This window comes from Phocoena sinus, chromosome 20 (genome assembly GCF_008692025.1).
Source record: "Phocoena sinus isolate mPhoSin1 chromosome 20, mPhoSin1.pri, whole genome shotgun sequence".
NCBI lineage: Eukaryota > Metazoa > Chordata > Mammalia > Artiodactyla > Phocoenidae > Phocoena > Phocoena sinus.
This window is the reverse complement of record NC_045782.1, coordinates 32704929-32725090: the sequence shown is the minus strand read 5'-3', so window position 1 is coordinate 32725090 and position 20162 is coordinate 32704929. Positions and strand designations below refer to the sequence as shown.

At 49.0% G+C, this 20162-nt stretch overlaps 1 protein-coding gene across 7 annotated transcripts in view; it reads left to right on the top strand.

The window, feature by feature from the left end:
- The window catches only part of HNF1B (HNF1 homeobox B), a 52683-nt gene extending 49319 nt beyond the window's left edge, over window positions 1-3364 (top strand). For all 7 annotated transcript variants that reach the window (XM_032617027.1, XM_032617023.1, XM_032617021.1 and 4 more), the window contains one exon: window positions 2396-3364. In XM_032617027.1, coding sequence (XP_032472918.1) covers window positions 2396-2508 — 113 coding nt within the window. In that variant the 3' untranslated portion in view covers window positions 2509-3364. The remainder of the gene's footprint in view (window positions 1-2395) is intronic.
- Window positions 3365-20162: the final 16798 nt, after the last annotated feature.

Sequence of the window (20162 nt, the reverse complement as noted above, 5' to 3'; positions counted from 1 at the left end):
TCAAACATCACCACCTCAAAGAGTGGGGGGATCACCTTCCGATCCCCTTCCCTAATTTATTGCCTCTTCCCTCCAGTCACTGAAACCTCTTACCATGCTTATTTTTCTAGAGTGTTCGTCTCCTCCTAAACTTTTATGTTATGCATTTTGTTTTACTCATTCGTTGTTCAAAACCCTCACTAGAATTTAATCTCAGTGGGGATGGGGACAGGGTCTTGTTCACAACTGCACACACACCCAGTGCCTAAAAAAGGGCTAAGGATATGGAAGGACCTCCAAACCGTGTGAAATGAATGGATTACCTACCTCAGAGGCTTGACGTGAGCATTCAATGCCATGATGCGTGTCAAGCCCTTACTTAGCGGTGCAGCCCGGCACACAGTGGGACCTCAATAAATGTCAGCTCTTCCCCATTACGGATCAAATCTTCTTAGGGTGAGGACGTCCTTAACAATCCCCCAGCCACTACACCCTCCAGACGAGGGCTCTGTAGTCACTCAGAGGTCCTCGGGCAAGGCCCCCGCGCCGCTGGGTGAGCCAGGCCTCCGTTCTGAGGGAGCACAGTGCACCCCTTATCAGATGTTTGTGTTTAGACTCTGAAGGGGACAAATAACCCTAGTTCCTTTGACAACATTTAGGGCTCTGCCACCATTTTATTATGTGAGCAAACATTTGATAGCTGGGAAGCCCATCCCTAATGACAGGTCATAGAATCTTGCTGGCGTCTCCTTATCTGCTCTTGGTGTTTGCTCTTCTATTGAAACCTGCAAGGTCACAAGCCATTTTCTCTCTCCTCCACCTGAAATCTGAAAATTGGAAAAAGGCTGATAGTGGGGAGTAAAGAAACTCGAGAGTGGGGGTGGGTGGGGGAAGGAAGAGGAGGCAAAGGGTATCAGAGGACCCTGACCAGGGCCTCAAGAATGAAGAAGGGCCAGCAAGCTGTCTCCTCCCACGGACGCACGGCTCAGTCCTGCTCCGAGGAGCTCTGGAGGGGGCACCCCGGGCAGTCCAGTGTTACCAAGGACAGTTACACCAAGCACCGTGCGGAGTACTGCACACAGAGCAGCCCCTCTGATCCCCCAACGACCTTCCTCTTATAGGTGGAGAAACCGAGGCTCAGAGAAAGGAGATTGACCAAGAAGAAAGCTAGTAGAAGGCTTCTAACCTCAGCGTAATAGAAAGAGCGCGGGCTGGGAGGTCTCCCAGAACTGGTTGGAATCCCCACACTCTCCTAGGTCTGAAACCTTGGACAATCTGCGGACTCTCTTTGACCTTGTTTTCCTCACCTGTAAAATGGACATAATGGCAGCCTCATACAAGGCTATGGCTGGGAGCACTGATTAATGAGATAACAGTGGGATAATAGGCCTTTAATAGTAGTGGGAGGTGTGCGTGTATGTGCGTGCGCGCGCGGCACGCGTGTGTATTGGGTGAGGTCTTGAGAAAATAAGCCACGAAGCCAAAGGGCAGAACCTTCCCCTGAGATGACAACAAAGGGGAAAGAGAAGAAGGAGACAGAGAGAGGAGAAAAGGGACTCCCTGGAAGGCAAGGGCGAGCAGTGGTGTTCCAAGACAGCTGAGATGAGCAAGGCCCAGGGCTCTGGGAGCAGAGGCTGCCTCGGATGGGGGTCTGGCTCCTCTCAAAGGCTCCTCCATGCTGGGTAGGTCTCCTGCCCCGACGCACCGGGAAGCCTGGCGTCAGAGGCCTTCAGCCCTTAGATCCTGGTCCGCTGAGCTCTTGTCCTGACGGTAACAAATGTTGTAGAAAGCACTTCGCAATTCCCCATGCTTCTTCCCTGATGGATCGTTTGTGAGTACGTGGTGATTTTCTCATGCGCTTTATGGCCTCGTGGCTCAAAATATATCAGCAGCATCCACCCAAGCTGGGAGCTGATTAGAAATGCAGGTTCTTAGGCCTACCCCAGGTCCACTGAATCAGAATCTATCAGTACATTTTAACAGGATCTCTGCTACTCACGGGTCCATTACAGTTTGGGAAGGGGTCTAGGGGAACCCCTGCTCTTAGAGGACTTAGGAAGAGATCCTTATTTCCACCAGAAGCAAGAGCTCCCCATCCAGCTGCCATCGCCACCAAACTGAGCAGTTTATTTATAAACTCACAGGAAGAGGAGCCCAACTTCAGGATAAAGGTCGGCGAGTTATGACTATTTCAAGGTCGGCGGCAATTCACTTCTGTCTTCTGAAGTAGCCAGGGAAGCCGGCACCTAGGTCTTCCTAAAGGGAGCGTGTTTCAGGCTCAGCAGGCACGGGGTCCCCAGGCCTCCAGCCTCAGCTCTTTGCTGAGTTGGGTCTCAGCTCCCCCAGAGAAGCCAGACTAATGGCCCAGGTCCCAGCAGATGTACACAGCTGAGCTGTCTCTCCTCTCTCTCTGCAGTGTCCTCTCCAAGCCTGGTGATGCCCACACATCACTTACTTTGTGCACAGCAACAAGGACCCTATTTTCCACACCATCACCCTCCAGGCAGCTGTCGCGGAAAAGCGCAGTGACCTGACAAGCAGCACCTGCGAGAGGTCCCTGCTCACCTGACGTCCTGCCAGCGCCTCGGACAATCCGCTCTGAGAGGCGCGGCCCGGAGCCCAGCTTCCCTTCTATGCAGTATTGTCACGATGCCTCTCCCAAGACGTCAAGCTCTCCCGTCTGGTCTGTCCTAAAGGCGGGAGGTGAGAAACCGAGGAAGAGGAAGAGAGAAAGCCGGAGCGTCTACATCATGCTCCTTCATCGAACAAACTGATATGAAAACTTGAATCTGTTACTGAAATGAGGCGAGGAGGACACGTGCTATTGAACTGAGCCAAACGCGCTGTAAATATCAGCCACCTCCCTCCCCCACCCCCCCTCCCGGCTGATCTGGAGATTTCTTTTAAAGAAGTAAATTTGTCCAATGGGTGTAAACTATAAACTACTGTAATTAAGTGCAATTTCCCCTCTACCTCCTCTCCCCTCTGCCCTGTGTATAATACTAAAGTGTCTATCCGTTTTCTTCGTAAAGGTCAGAGTTGAATTTTCAAAGTGATTTGCCCCCTCTGTCTTCCCCCACGGAGAAATATCTAAGGTGGAAGTGAAGCCCCTGCCCCCCCTTCCTCGGGCCCGGGCACACACAGGGACTGTGTATTTTGGACTGTCTGCTAGCTCACTCCAATCTCCTGATGTTAAGACACACCTCTGGATCCCTGGAAGGGCTGAGCATAGTGTCAGAGTAACGTCCTCGCTTCCGGTGGGGTTGGGGGATCAGCCAGTACCTCCCCAGGAAACCCCAAGACAGGGACACTGGCTGTTTGATAGCACAAAGAAAAGTTGCCCTTTCCGAAAACCTCCCATTAAAACAATTTATTTTGTCACTGCCCAGCGTCTCATATTTCTGTCTGTCTCTGACTCTTCCCCTGCCACGGTTCCTCCAAGAACCCCTGGCCCGTGGTCTCCTTGGAATTTTCCACTTACTCCACCAGGCTCGCTGCTGCATGCCCCAGTGTCTTCAGGCCGGCTTTACTGCTAAGGTAAGAAAAGGCTGTAACCCCAGTCAGACTCCAATACCTTTGTCTTTCTGCGACTCACAGAAGTAGACATGGAGCCAACTCTTGGTGACTGTTGGTCACAGGAACAGAGATAAAGTAGGAAAAGTGGAATCCCCGTGGGTAACATTTTCAACCTCCTTTTAAGTGTTAACTCCAGCTCTCTTCCCTTCCGTAGGGCTGTTAGTCAGGAGAATGGCTCTTCCTTCCCAGGCAGGAAGGTGCAAAGCCAAAAGAGGCCTGAACACTCTGCCAGCAGGGACTTTGCCACAGATGATCCAGCGTTGGCTCCAGGAAGAAGGAGGCTGGACCTGTCCTCTTTGCTGTCTCCTCTTACGTGCAGCGTAGACCTACCAGCATGTGGTTTTCTGGCTTCTAGACAGAGCAGTTCCCAAGCTGGGTGCAAGGGCATCATGCCAACGGGGCCCCAAGCAACAGGTTTTTCAAAATCTCAGTGTAGTGGAAGACGTAATTCTTAGTGAGCCGGGCAAAGGTACTGAGTGCCCAGGGCAGGGATGGGTAGGTTTGGAAACGCTGACCTCCTTTGGCTCCTGGCTCCCCCAGACAACGTAATTTGGGCTAAAGTGGTCAAGAGAAAATTCATGGTTGGGTTGAAAAGGACTGGGGCCAAGGCCGAGCACCATGTATCAAGAGAGGCCAAGATTTGCTGTCTCTGGTTGAGATGTCCTGTTGGTTGGCTCCTGTGAGTTCCAGGAAGAGGAAGGGAATATATGTCTCGAGCTCAAGCCTCAACTGAAGCCCTGTGTTTGGACTCAACGTTGTTTCTGGGACAGCTAGTATCTGCATTTGATAGATTTCAGATCTTGTGTTATTGCAATAACACTGAGAATCCAGAAGGTCTTCACCATCCAAGAGGCCATCTGGGAGTTGGGGGGTGGGCAGGTAGGGGGAAATCTCTAGGGAGTCTTCTTTACCAAACCCTACGTGATCCAAGACTTGTAGAAGGTGACCCTTACAGCTGAGAACACCTCCCTTCTAAATCAAATCTCCCTTCCCACTGGCTCTAAGAGGGGCAAGGAGGCTCACTGTGTGTGCATTCAGGCAGGCATTACCCACTCTGAAGATTCATTTGCAACTAAAACCTCCGCATACCTTCCTCCAGCATGTTAGGGACCAACATTTCCGGGGTCTCTCTTTACACCCTGAGCCTAGGCTAACAGACAGATGGTTCTGTTTTTACCATGATCTGCCTCCGTCTTCTAGGGTGAGATCTGAGGAAGGCAGATTTCATTTTCACACCCGTGGATAAGAAATGAAATCGGTAATGAAAACCTACCTTAAAATGGATTGACTTGTCCATGCCAAACAGTGGATTATCTCCCCGCAAAGGCAGAAATAACTGGAGTGTTAGCTCCTGGATTCAGGTGGATAAGAACATTGTAGACAGACAGAGAACTGACCTTTTGGGTTGGGGGCAGTTCTTTTTTTTTTTTTCTTTTGCGGTACGCGGGTCTCTCACTGTTGTGGCCTCTCCCGTTGTGGAGCACAGGCTCCGGACGCGCAGGCTCAGCGGCCATGGCTCACGGGCCCAGCTGCTCCGCGGTATGTGGGATCTTCCCGGACCGGGGCACGAACCCGTGTCCCCTGCATCGGCAGGCGGACTCTCAACCACTGCGCCACCAGGGAAGCCTGGGGGGCAGGTCTTTGATATTCATTTTGGAGCCAGAGTGCCTTGATTAGAATCTCCAACTTCACCACTAAACCCCGTGCTCATTGTCTGCCTACATAACACTGGGTGATAGTAGTGCCTACTGTACACAGGAGTGATTGAGTTCATATATGTTAAACGCTTAGACGTGGGCCTGGTACGTTGTGAGAGCGTGTGTGTTAGCATCCTCTCATCCCAGAGTGCCTCCTCACGCAGTCTTCTGTACTTGGTTGATCTTTCCAGACACCCTCATCACCAGCGTGACGCTTGGTAAAGAAAACTGCCAACCGCTGGTGAAATGATTTTGCTCATGTCTATGGTATATGACCAATCAAGCAGTGAACCGAGGGTGAGTCAGGGAGGAGAGGTCTGAGGAGAACGGAAAGGCTTGACTGGGGAGTCTGTGTCCTTAGGGAAATAAGAAGGTAAAATGTGATGATGGGGCTTCCCTGGTGGCGCAGTGGTTGAGAGTCCGCCTGCCGATGCAGGGGACATGGGTTCGTGCCCGGGTCCGGGAAGATCCCACATGCCGCGGAGTGGCTGGGCCCGTGAGCCATGGCCGCTGAGCCTGCGCGTCCGGAGCCTGTGCTCCGCAACGGGAGAGGCCACAACAGTGAGAGGCCCGCGTACTGCAAAAAAAAAAAAAAAAAAAATGTGGTGATGAGTGGGAGGACCCACAGAGAGCCAGGTGGCTGGGACTAAAGGTGGCTTCATGTCCCTAAAGGTTGGGGAGGGGGCTGTCATGGAGGAGGAATACAGAGAGCGAGGAAGGGGGTGGGTCAGGAAGAGGCAGGAGTGAGCTTCTTCCCAAGCACAATCAGAGCTGATGCGTCCCCTTTGAATGAGGAAGTAATTCAAATAAATGCCATTGAAATCTGTTCTGGAAAATAAGAGATTGCCAGTAATGGACCACATAGTGGCATATAACAAATCCATGTTTTTTGATACTTTAAACACATCCCAGTTGTATCAAACAGACTGAATATTCACGAGAAGTTGCAATCAGCTAAACCAAATGCCTATAAAGCCCCTCCCTGTCTCCCTCCCTCCCTTTCTTTCCCTGTCTCTGTCTCTCTTTCGTACAGAGGTCATTCCAGCTGGGCAAATACTAGATTGTCAGCCAAGATTTATAACATGACAGTATTTTATAAATGAATCTTTGGGGCATGCAGGGCTTCTCACACACCTGGATGACCATTTTTTTCCTGGCGTATATAAAATGGTATCTGCATGTATATAGAGGAAATGCTTTCTAAGGAAGAATGAGCAGAACAAACATGAGGGGAGACAACATCAAAAGCAGGACTCCTCAGAGCAGGTTTCATGCAGTCTGCATATGTATAAATGTGTTTATTCCAACAGATCACCCGAAATTTCTTCTCCATTTCCACACATTTAATTTTCTCAATAGATACATACTGTTATAGTCCCCAAAGGCAGGTTTCCTTCCTGTGGCCAATTGTCCAGACATCCTTAATAAACCAATTATATTAAATGATTCCCAATTAATTATGAAAGAGATAAAAAGATAAAGCTAGTATTTTTTTCTTGGCTTCGCTGCACGGCACACAAGATCTTAATTCCCTGACCAGGGATTGAACCCGTGCCCCCTGCAGTGGAAGCGTGGAGTCTTAACGACGGGACTGCCAGGGAAGTCCGAAGCTAGTTTTCAAAAGACAAAAAAAAAAAAAAAAAAAAAAATCGCACTCTAAGGAAAGCATGCCTGATTTCCTGAGCCAAAAGGCCTTAGCCTTCTGTATATCCCTTTGCTTTTGGAAATATCGTCTAGTCCAAAATAATATTTCCCATTTATTTATTCAAGAAATACTGACACCTACTGTGTGCCAGGCACCATTGTTCTAGACACTGAAGATACATCAGTGAATCAAACAGATAAAAATCCTTGCCCTCGTGAGCTTTACATTCTGGTTAAGGAGATGGGTAGTAAATGTGTGAATGTGTGTATGTGCATGTCAGATGATTTTTTTAAATCTATGAAAAATTCAGCAGGGAGGCTCGAGTAGCTATAGAGCTGAGTGAGCGGGAGTGTGGGAGTCAGGGTGTGAGCAGAGTGCGGGGAGGTGATGACAGGATGACAAGGACCTGGTCACCATTGTAAGGACTGCTATAAGCTACTGGAAGGACTTTTATTCTGAGGGAGCTAGAGGCCATCAGAAAGTTGTGAGCAGAGCAGGGGCAAGATCTGGCTTACGCTTTAACAGAATCCCTCTGACTGCTGAGTTGTAGGGAGGCGCCAAAAGTGACGGCAAAGAGACCGTCATGAAGCAATACATCATCAGAGCCTGAGACCAGGGGGTGGGGGTGGAGGTGACGAGAGGCTGTCTGATCGTGGATGTGGTTTTAAAGGGAGAGGATTTGAAGGCACGAGGGTTTTCTGATAGTTTAGATGTGGCATCCAAGAGGATTCCAAGGTCTGAGGCCTGGACAAATCAGGAAATAGAAATTGATGTTATCGAAAATGGAAAACGGTATTACCTGGGCAAAGACTCTTATCTCAGGCATCTTGTAAAGTGGTACTTTAGGAAGCATCTGGGTAGTATGTCATGCTGTGATGTCTGCTGTTATCATGTCCCTGATATGATGTCAGGACTCTCCAGGTGGCAGTAACCTGACATTTGATCATTCATCCAACAAGTGTTTATTGAGTGCTTACTATGTGCTACATACACTTCTAGGTATGGAAAGAAAAGCAGTTTTAAAAATGTTACTCTTCCCATGGAGTTTACATTCAACTGGGAGGGAGCCAACAATAACAAAATAAACAAATATACAGTATGCCGGGTATTGATTGACAGGCAATGGAAAGAAACACAAAGCCAAGAGAGGGGATGGGAGCTGGGAAGGAGGTGGATTCATTTTTGTAGGGGGATCCCCTTGCTTTCCAAGGTGGGATTTCTTGGGGGCATCCTGACTAAAAAGAGAATGCATTTCTTTTTTTTTTTTTAATTGAAGTATAGTTGACTTACAATGTTGTGTTGATTTCTACTGTACAGCAAAGTGATTCAGTTATACTTATATATACATTCTTTTTTTGTATTCTTTTCCATTACGACTTATCATCAGATACTGAGTATAGTTCTCTGTGCTATACAGTAGGGCCTTGTTGTTTATCCGTTCTATATATAAAGCTTACATCTGCTAATCCCAACCTCCCACTCCATCCCTCCCCCAACCCCCTCTCCCTTGACAACCAGAAGTCTATTCTCTATGTCTGTGAGTCTGTTTCTGTTTCATAGATAGGTTCATTTGTGTCATATTTTAGATTCCACATATGAGTGTACCATATGGTATTTGTATTTCTCTTTCTGACTTATTTCACTTAATATGATAATCTCTAGTTGCATCCATGTTGCTGCAAATGGCATTATTTCATTCTTTTTATATCTGAGTACTATTCCATTGTATATATGGACCACATCTTCTTTATCCATTTGTCTGTTGATGGACATTTAGGTTGTTTCCATGTCTTGGCTACTGTTTATAGTACTGCTATGAATGTAGGGGTGCATGTATCTTTTTGGATTAGAGTTTTGTCTGGATATGTGCTCAAGAGTGGGATTGCTGGGTCATATGGTAATTCTATTTTTAGTTTTAAAAGAGAGTGTATTTCTGAATCACCTACACTGGTGGTCAAAGACTTGTTCTCCCTGCTGCCTCCTCCTGTAGAAGACTGTATTAGTTTCCCGTGGCTGCTATAAGAAATTTCCACAAGCTCAGTGGCTTAAAACACCAGAAATATATACTCTCACAGTTCTGGGGGCCAGAAGTCCAAAGTCAGTATCACTGAGCCCAAGCCAGGGGTCAGCAGGGCCACACTCCCTCCGCAGGTTATAGGGGAGAATCTGCTCCTTGCATCCTCCAGCTCCTGGTGGCTTCCAGGTTCCCTAGCTTGTGGCCACATCACTCCAATCCCTGCCTTCCTGGTGTCATTGCCTTCTCTCCTGTGTCAAATCTCCCTCTTCTTCCTCCTCATAAGGATCCATGTCATTGCATTTAGGGCCCACCCAGATTATCCAGGACATTCTTCCTTCATCACGTCTGCAGAGTCTCTTTCCTTTTAAGATAATGGTTGACAGCTTCCAAGGATTCAGACCTGCTATCTTTGGGGGTCGTTATGCAGCCTAATACAGACTTTACCACAAACCCAGAAAAGAGAACTGAAGGTGACAGTTTCTTTGGCATAACTTTTTCAATGATAATTCATGATTATTTGTGTAAAATAGGTTGCCTTGCCTGGGAAACACAGATGATAATGAGAAAGATGCTTGTTTCTTCATCTTTATGAAATCTACTCTCTATGGGAGCCACACTTTGGAAAAGCTTGAATCAATAAGTAAATGAAAAACTTAAACGTGGTGCTCACGTTTGTATCATGGAAGCAAAACAACGGGCTGCAACTGTAGTGACGGTTAACCATTCATCCACCCCTTTGTTCACCTGGTAAATATTTACTGCTGCCATACAGAGTCATGGTGAGGAGCTCAGGCTGGGGGGAGTCAGGCAAATCGGAGTTCAAATCCTGGCTCTACCACTTACTAGCTGTGTGATCTTGGGAAGGCTACTTAACCTCTCTGAGCCTGTTTCCTTCTCTGAAAATGGGGCTGTTGTAAGGATTAAATGAGATACAAGGTGGATCAAGTCCTTCACCAGGTACATGAGAAAGTGTGCACTAAATATTAGTTATTTGCGTCCAGTTTTTTCGGACTATGTGAGAGAGAACATGATGGGCCCCATCCCCGCCATCACTGAGTGCCTGCCCCCAACTGGAGTGTAAGTTCTGTGAGAGCAGGGACCTGGGAGTTTTATTCACTGATCTGTCCCCAGCATCTAGTACCTGGTACATATTAGGCACTCAGTAAATATTTTTTGAGTGAATGCACGTGTGTATGTGTGTCATGGAGTTTACTAGTTTTACAACTGGAAAATGACCCCAGTGTGCACCTGCTACCACCACCCTCAGCACCTCTGTCTGGGGCCTCCCAAGCTTCAAAGGAAGGAGCAAGTCACTGTTACATCTGCTACAAATGGGGACAAGGAGAAAGGAAAGAGATGAAAATGGAGGTCCTAGGTATCTCCTTATGGCTAGTGCAATACTAGGGTTACTTAGACCAGCTTGGAACCCATTCTGGCTTCTGAGCTGGCCCTCAGAAAGGAAAACCAACAACAAAAACAATCCGCTTCTGTCTATCTGTGAATCTGATCTTTATACCCCATCTGCACATATTCCTATCACCCATAGAAACATAACCAGATTGCAGACTTCTCCAGGACAGGAGGCCTAGGTTATGTCTGTCTTTACTGGCCTAACCCAGAGCTTCATCCCTTTGACTATATCCATTGTGCATTTTCCATATGCAAAGCATCTAAGTGTGGTAGAGAGACACCTAATAGATGCCCATTCACTCATTTATTCAACAACCCTCTTTTGCACACTGACTTGAGCCAGGCACAGGGGTGGGTGCTGGGGATTCCAAGATGCCTTGAAGGAGTTCCCAGCCTGGCCAGGGAGACAGAAAATTTTGCAAGTTATTGCAATGAATGTGCTGTGTTGGTGTTAGAAGGTAGAGTGGTAGGACCGTGGAGGAAATTCTGTCTGGGTGGAAGTCAGAGAAGTTTCCTCGGAGGACACTTGAACTGCATCACAAAGAATGAATGTCAGGGGACTTCCCTGGTGGCGCAGTGGTTAAGAATCCACCTGCCAATGCAGGGGACACGGGTTCAAGCCCTGGTCTGGGAAGGTCCCACCTGCCGCGGAGCAACTAAGCCCGTGCGCCACAACTACTGAGCCTGCGTGCCACAACTACTGAAGCCCGCACGCCTAGAGCCCGTGCTCCACAACAAGAGAAGTCACCGCAGTGAGAAGCCTGCGCACCGCAATGAAGAGTAGCCCTCGCTCGACACAACTAGAGAAAGCCCGCGTGCAGCAACAAAGACCCAACGCAGCCAAATAAATAAATAAATAAAATAGAAAGAATGAATGTCAGTTCACCAGGCAGATGGGGGAGGGGGTGGGGAGAAAACATTCCAGGCTGAGGACCCATAAAATGCAAAGTGAATGTCCAAATCAGTTCCAATGTAGTTTCAGCCCAAATCTTCTGTCCTCTGCGTGCCTGAGACCCGCTGCCTGAACTTCTCTTGCCCTGGCTCTGCAAATCGTGCTCTGACACAGTGAAATATGTTCTCCAGGCTGCAGGGTCCTCAGGTCAAGGTAATGGGTCACTAGCCAGCCAGTGCCTGTGAGGAGTGAACCAGGGCCTGAGAATCAAATGTGTGGGCCCCCCATTTCAGATGAGCAGAGGTAAGGCATGGCGTAAGGCATGTGATGTTTACGTTCAGAAACTGCAAAGCCACTAGCTTGCAGAGTGTCATTACGTCTGCAGGTGGAGGGTAATTTTCCTGTTACTCAAGGACTCCTGATCGGGCTCTGATTGGTCTCTGGGGAATTGTTTTATGACCCAGAGCCAGGCAGCAGATAGATAGGAGATGTGGTTTGCTGGGCAGAAATTTACAAGGCAGGAAATTGCTTCACTGGACACAGCCATTCATAAGAAACACCTCTGGGAAAAGGAGCCCAGGCTCCCGGCAGGTCTGCCCCCGGCCGATGTTTACATCAGCAACAACCCGTGTTCCTGGTTACACAATGTGGCAGCGTCACTTTGAGTGGGGGATCTTTGCCCCTTGGAAGAATAAACACATTCCTCACTGGCAGAGGAATTAGCAGACCTCACAAGACTTTTCAGTGGCTCTCCTGGAGGTCTTAATGTCATAAGAAGGTGACTCTACACATGATTAGCTCTACAACCTAACTTGCTCCAGATTCGGTTGCGTTTTCTTTTGCATGGCAGTACAGGCTAAGATGAAGATACTCCAGCACTGAAGGGTGGAAATGGTGACAATCCAGGCAGTTGCCAAAGCCACACTAGGTTTCTTAGGAACAATCCAGGGGTTTAGGGGTCATTGGTCAGTCTTTGGGGAGGAGGGGACAGGGCTGTGGGTTGTTTAGATACATTCCAAAGCCCACATTTCCATTGTCCCACCAGCTCTTAGCTGAGTTCTAGAGTCCAGATCTTTCAGAACGAGAGCCATCAGATCTGCACAGGTCATGGGGAGGAAAGATAAAGGGCTGTGGCCAGAGTCTCCAGAACCACGGGGGTCTGTCTGGCAAGTTACTAGAGGCTCCAGCCCAGCACTGTTCAGTAGAATCAAGAGCCACGCCTGGGCCCTACGCCCCCGGGCCCCCGCCACCCCCCCACCCCACCCCATAAACCCCATCGCAGTCCTGGCCCAGCCAGGGGATATTCCACATGCTGCTTCCCCTCTCCAAGGCCTCGGGTTCTGCATCTGTGACATGGGGGAGAGCCTGGTGCCAGTCCACGTTGCTGCTCGAATGTGAGGATTATATGAAACCATGAATTTCCTCACTCTCTGGCATGTTTGCACACTTAGGTTTTGGTGCATTGTCTCTGGGGCAGTTGGGCAGGTCAGGGGACTCGGAGGGGAATTTCATTCTATGTGTTTTTAACCTTCCTATGAGGAGTTGCAGGCAATTCGCCATGACCCCAACTTAGTTCCGGACCTACTCACTGTGTCCTTGTGCTATTGGGCATGACATCCAAGGCAGGAGGGGTCAATGGCGGAAGGCCCTGGGCTTGCCCCATCTGAGCTCGTTCCATTTGCTTCCTGGAGACCATTTCTTTAATTTTGTCTCCCCCTAGCAAGTTCTAAGGTGGCCCAGACCATGTTACTCTTGTTCACCACTGTACCTCCAGTACCTCATGTAGTGCTTGCTGCATAGTAGATTCTCTATAAAAACTCGTTGAATGGATAAGCAAATGCATGGGTGAATAAGTGAATTGGTGGCACTTCTTTTAAAAGTTGAAATCCACTGATAGAGTGAATCCATAACAAAACTACCATGGACTTCAGATCACCTAATTTCTGCGTCATCACGTAAGCAGACAGCCTTGATTCCTAGTTTCCTTGTACAGGTGGAGCAGTTGTGTCAGGGAAAGCAAAGCCTACCAAGGCCATTGCAAGGACAATCCCTAGCTGAGGACCCTTTAAATAACTGATCATTAAGTATCCATTTTAGTAGTTATTTTCAGCCCACCTCAGGATCTCATACTTACGGCCCTGCTCATTCTCTGTGAAAGAGGCTGCAAAAAGATTTAGAGCCATTGCCCCCAGACATTTGAAGAATAGGGTTACTGGCCACCTGATCTCCAAATTCTGCTGGAGGCAGCAGGATAGACCCAGAGGTGAAGGGATGACCCCACAGGGTCAGACTGGAGGAACGTGTGGGCAGAGCAGCGTAGGACAGACCTAGAGGAGCGTTTGGGGATCAAGGTCACGGGCCACGCAAGTATGTTATAAGCCCACTTTGGGTTGGAACATGTGTATGGGCCTGATGTCCTAAGAGACATGCTTCTTCTCAAAGTGGGGTACAGGGCAATGAGTCAGGGGGTCCAAGAAGCCACAGGAAAGATAGTTTGTCTTCCCAGAGCATCCATTTTATTCAGAGATAAGTAATTTTAACTGCATTTTTATATCAAAGCAAATTGATAGGTCGTGGTAGAAAATACAAATTTTACATGCATTTTTAAGATCAAATATGGCTTTTCAAAGAAATGTCCTGTTTGCAGTGACCTAAAACCCCAGGCTCCTTGAGAAATGTGAAAGTCACTCCTCTCTGCCACATGGCACTTGAGGAGAACAGTTTCAGAAGCACTGGCTTAAAAGAGTCAAGCAGAAAATGCCACCCAGTGACAGTGCCTCTACTGTCCACGCACGCTGCTAGACCCCCAGTCCATGCATTGGAGGTCCCCTTGATGAGACGATGGCCTTGGTACAGCAATGGCCGCTCACATCATCTGGCCCCCCTGGGACCCCAAGAGATCAACTTGCTGTCCTTCTTCTCCCAGGTTCTCGGAGATATAAGAGGAGGAGTTACAACCCTGCTGTCATTTTCTGTATTCCTGGTGGCCAGCACAGATGTGCTGAGCTGTGTTGGGATGGCCCGAACTCCAGACAGGTGCCTCCGTCTCCTTCCTTCCTTCCTCCTGAGGGCGGTGACAGCTCTGGCCTCAAATCCCTGGGGAGCCCAAACCAAACAGCACGGGCACAGCTAAAAAGTGTGGCTCCGGTTGGAGTCCCCGTGGGGACACGTTTCACTTCCATGGTTCCCAGGACTTAATGGTTGAGAAATCCTTCCCAAGTAGAGACACTAGTTTTTTATTCACATTTTTGAGACAAAGTCACATAGGGAAAAGCTAGACGTGCGGATAACTGGTAAGTGGTTAGCTCCACTCTGGAATATACAGAGATCCACAGTGAATGGGTTTCTGGGTCTGGGGGCATCCACAGTAAGTTAACTTTTCGGGAAACTTTGGTTGCCAGATTCCCTGGGGTCTCCAGCCCCAGCTCCTTCCTCTGACCTCCTGGCAAGTGAAGCTTCTCTGGGTCTCTCTGACTCTAGCGTAAACCGCTGTGAGTGGGAATGGTGTCTCGTCCATCTTTGTACCCACTACTGCTTAGCTGAGTCACTGCCCAGAAGACGCCCTCAATAAATATTTGCTGGCGATGAGTATGACAGCATTAGGCTAAGTCATTTACCAAACATTTATGTTCTGTGCAGTCTGCTGGGCATAGGGATTCAACGATGAATAAGAAAAAATCTCTTCCCTCAAGCGGCTCATGGCTTAGTAGGGAAGGCTAATAGGGACTATGAACGGTGCGGACAAACTGAGTGGCGTCAGCCTCCGCCCACACACACACCGCATCCCCAGACAATGGTGGTGCTGCCTGCACTCTAGCCAGTGGCCTCAGCAGCTAGACTGAGGACTTCTTTTTTTTTTAATATAAATTTATTTCTTTTTGGCTGCGTTGGGTCTTCGTTGCTGGGTGCAGGCTTTCTCTAGTTGCCGCGAGCGGGGGCTACTATTCATTGTGGTGCGTGGGCTTCTCGTTGCGGTGGCTCCTCTTGTTGCGGAGCACGGGCTCTAGGCGTGCAGGCTTCAGTAGTTGTGGTGCATGGGCTTCAGTAGTTGTGGCTCGCGGGCTCTAGAGCGCAGGCTCAGTAGTTGTGGCACACGGGCCTAGTTGCTCCGCGGCAGGTGGGATCTTCCCGGACCAGGGCTCGAACCCGTGTCCCCTGCACTGGCAGGTGGATGCCCAACCACGGCACCACCAGGGAAGTCCCTGAAGTGAGGACTTCTAAATCCATTGAGGTGGGCTCGGCCTCCTGCAGCTAAAGTCATGGGGGACCAAAAGGAAGGTCACGTCCGAAGGTGGGCTTTTACAATCACAAGAATGCCCAGAGAAGGCTGGGCTAGAGGTGACCTCTGCATCACCCTGTAGGAAAGTGAGGCCAGGCTAACACCTGTTGAGACAGGTAACTCCCATTTGCCCATTGTCCCATGTTTGCAGAGGAGGAGATGGGGGCTCCGGGGAGTGAGAGGGGATGGGTCACAATCAGGTGAACCTCCTTTGGACGGCACCACAAGCATTAGCACGGAGATAGGGTGGCCGTCATGGAAGGATTTATAACTCCAGATTTCAAGGTCTTATCGTAAACAAGCTCTTTCTCAATCTCAACATGTGTGTGGGGGGGGGGCGCAGGGGGGAGGCGGGTAGGGACAGACCAGATGGAGCGGTGTTGGAGGTGAGACTCTAGCAGAATGTGTTCCTTTGCTTGTAGCAGAAGAGGGACATTTAGGAGGGAAAGAAGGAGACAGAAATGGAGCTGTTCGTGGTTAATCGTACATAGGACATTGAACTGGTTAATAATAATGGTTAATTCCTTGTCTCATTCCCTGTGGCCCAGGCCTGAAAGGTTACAAACATGCTTTGGGAACCCTAAGGCAAGCCCTGAGAGCCAGCCCAGTGGGAGCATTGTGTTACCCAGGTTTCTAGAGACTTCTCCACCACCACCACCACCACCCCGGCCACCTCCCACCAGGGTTCCTCACCCAATGCATTTTATTGCTTGCAGGAGAGGCTGGGGGGCAGAGCTTCTGAGGCAGGAACACAGCAGCGCTGCCCCTGGGGGAAGGCAAACTGCCCCCTGTACTGCCTTGGGGATGGGGGAGAAAGGGTGAGGCACAGTGCGGAGACCCAGGGAAGCAGCTGGTGGAGGATGAGAAGGGAGGAGGAGATTGATCCTCAGGTGGGACCCTCAGGCCTGTGGCTACTGAAGGCACCAGGGCTGCCTTTGTCACCTCTTTCTTCCAGTCTCCCCTTGCCGTTCATTCTTACCTGATGCCACCTGAAAAGAAACAGCGCCCGAGGGAGACAGCACACTCTGCCAGCCGCCCTGGGCCACGCCCCCGTGGCCCACCCTGAATGGAGGGGGCTCGGTGTTTCCTTCCCTCGCAGGCTCAGCAGGAGTTGAAAGCTGTCCCTGGGAGGACCCCCGGGCAGGCCTCCCTCCTCCTGCTTCTCCGGAGAGACATCAAACACCCCAGGCCTGGGTGGCCGGGCGGAGTTAACAAACACAGCCAGGCTCGGGGGAGGCTCGCAGCCCTCTCCTTCAGGCTCCCCACTCCAGCCTGAGCAAATCCCCCCTGGGACTTCAAAGCCAGCTGCTTGTTTGCCCGGCTACAGGGCAGCAACAATGCTTTCCCTTTTGACCTACAAAAGCATCGCTGCTGAAGGACGGCTGGCCTGAGCGCCGACCTGGAACATGGAACCCTGCCTAGGGGGCTGTGAGGTGGGCACTCCTGGCAGTCCGAGACCAGGGAATAGGAACTGTGTCCCCAGGCCCCTGGGCGAACCTCTGGAAAGACTGCCCCAGCCGGGACTCAGTTCGGAGAAGGCAGGCTCCACCACACCCAGCAGGGCGTAACGGGTCACATCAAGGCACTGGGGAATGGAGACCACAAGCCCGTGAACTTGCTGCTCCCCCGAAGGCCACCCTTGTTTCCAGGGCCTGCTCATCACAAATGTGGTGGTGTGGTGAGTGTGCTTGTCTGGGCCAGGTGTGTGTGTGCCCACATGCAAGCGTGTGCACAGGAATGTACATGTCTCGGTGATCCCAGATGCCACCCACGGTTCTCTAGGAACCATGCCCTTGACTCATATTCTGAAAGCAAATTCTTTTTTTTTAAAGATTTAAAAAAATTATTTATTTATGTATTTGTTTTATTTATTTTTGGCTGCGTTGGGTCTTCGTTGCTACGCGGGCTTTCTCTAGTTAGGGCGAGCGGGGGCTTCTCTTCGTTGCGCAGCACGGGCTCTAGGCACGTGGGCTTCAGTAGTTGTGGCTCACGGGCCCTAGAGCGCAGGCTCAGTAGTTGTAGCGCACGGGCTTAGTTGCTTCGCAGCACGTGGGATCTTCCCAGACCAGGGATCAAACCCGTGTCCTCTGCACTGACAGGCAGATTCTTAACCACTGTGCCACCAGGGAAGCCCTGAAGACAAATTCTTATGCTTGATCTAAAAGCAAGAGCAGAAATGGTGTATGAGAAGCAGTAAATTTTTAATATAAAACTTTATTCAAAAATATATTTTATTGAAGTATAGTTGATTTACAATGTTGTACAGAATTATAATTCAATGAAAGGTGTACAGCAAAGCGATTCAGTTATACATCTATATATATTTATATCTATATCTATATTCTTTCTCAGATTCTTTTCCCTTATAGATTATTACAAAATATTGAGTATAGTTCCCTGTGCTATACAGTAGGTCCTTGTTGTTTATCTATCTTGTATATAGTAGTGTGTGTATGTTAATCCCAACCTCCTAATTTATCCCTCCCCCGCCCTTTCCTTATGGTACCCATGAGTTTGTCTTCTTTTTTTGAATTTTATTTATTTATTTTTGGCTGCATTGGGTCTTCGTTGCTGCGTGTGGGCTTTCTCTAGTTGCAGAGAGCAGGGGCTACTCTTTGTTGTGATGCATGGGCTTCTCATCATGGGGGCTTCTCTTGTTGCGGAGCACAGGCTCTAGGCACACAGGCTTCAGTAGTTGTGGCTCATGGGCTCAGTTGTTGTGGCTCATGGCTCTAGAGCTCAGGCTCAGTAGTTGTGGCGCACGGGCTTAGTTGCTCCACGGCATGTGGGATCTTCCCGGACCAGGGCTCGAACCCGTGTCCCCTGCATTGGCAGGTGGATTCTTAACCACTGTGCCACCAGGGAAGCCCTGAGTTTGTCTTCTATGTCTTTGGGTCTATGAGAAGCAGGAAATTGATTCAACCCATCAGCTCCAAAGGTGGAGAAACCTATCTTAGGACTTATTTTCTTACTTAGGCTTTATTTACCCTTCAGCTTACTTCCACCAGGTCAATGGTGAAACACTCCCATTTTCAGGGACCCTCACTCTGAGGCCTGAACAGTGATCCCAGACTGTAGCATCCAGCACCCAGCTGGACCTTTAACAGGATTTTTTTGGTAATAATTATGATGATGATGACTTTTCCCAGAAGAATGGTCCCCACATATTGTCCATCCCAGGCAAAAGAGGGTATTGAGAGTGTACAGGTTCTTTCTGAAGGTACGGCCCCATGATAGAGGCGGTATAGGGTTGGGGGACATGTGTGGACACTAAACACACCGAGAGGGAATTCCCTGACAGTCCAGTGGTTAGGACTCCGCACTTCCATTGCAGGGGGCATGGGTTCGATCCCCGATCGGGCAACTAAGATCCTGCAAGCTACGTGTCACGGCCAAAATAAAATAAATAGATAGATAGATAGATAGAGGCACCCAGAGTGGGGTTCACATCCTAATGCTGCCACTTACTCCCTATGTGAACATTATTTAACACTCTGAACCTATGTTTCTTTGTCTGTAAAGGGGCTAAAACCTACTGGAAGATTCTACCCTAAGAATCTTCTTAATGATTATAATAAGAGGAAATCGTTTGCCAAAGAATAGCTTTGGGGCAGAAACGCAGGCTTGGGGCTGCAGTTCTCACACATATGGTATCCACTGCAGCTCCCTTCACAGTTTAGAGGGGCAGCATCCATGGTGGTTTAGAGCCCAGACACTAGAGTTTGACTGCCTGGAGTCTGCTCCCACCTGCCACTTTTAGCTGTGTGACCTTGAGCAAGCACATCTCTGTGCCTCAGTGTCCTCATCTGTAAAACAAGGATAATAACAGTCTCTACCACAAAGAACTGCTGTTAAGGCAAAAGGAGTTAACATATATAAAGTGCTTAGAAGAATGGGTGGCATATAGTAAGTGCCATTGAACGTTTTCAGTTTTTATTATTGCATTGTCAATGCTGCAGTCACACAACACTGCCCTTGTAAATACAGTCCAGGCAAAATTACAAATATTTGGCGAAGATGAGGGATATGTGTTGGGGTGGGAGAAGGTTTACTAGTTTGTAAGTATGGATCTGTGAGCAGAACAAGGGCAAGGGAGATTTGGGTAGCTAGGATTTCAGTCTCAAAGACATACCCTAAGATTCTTTTTGATAGTCACATAGAGGGGTGGATGGTAACCCCACTAAGCCAGGTGATATAAAGCTGAGCAGAGGACTCTGACTCCTGCTTCCCCTTCCCTTCCTATGGTCCTTCCATCATTTCTTTAAAAAATCATGAGATTTCTGGTTTCGTGTAGGAAATTGAATTGTAATTCTATAATCAAAAATGTCAAAGTACCAATGCTCTGAAATTTGAATTTTATCCTGTCCTGGGACAGCAGTCCCAAGTGACTTCACCCACCCCTGACCAACCAGGTGTTTCCTGGTAGTCTGTTGGCAGACTCCAAGCTGCAGGTGATGCCTTATTTGTCTCCATAACAGAGTAGATTTCTGTCCTGGTTGCCTCCCCACAGGCTTGGCTCTGACCTAGACCTAGAGAGCTCCAAAGTGCTCAGGAGAGGGTATAGGAGATGGAAGAAAAAAAAAACCTAGCATGGCTGCTGGCCTAAATGATTAGTAATTCAGGACAACTCTTCCTTGCATTTTCCAAGTCCAGACCTCACACTATAC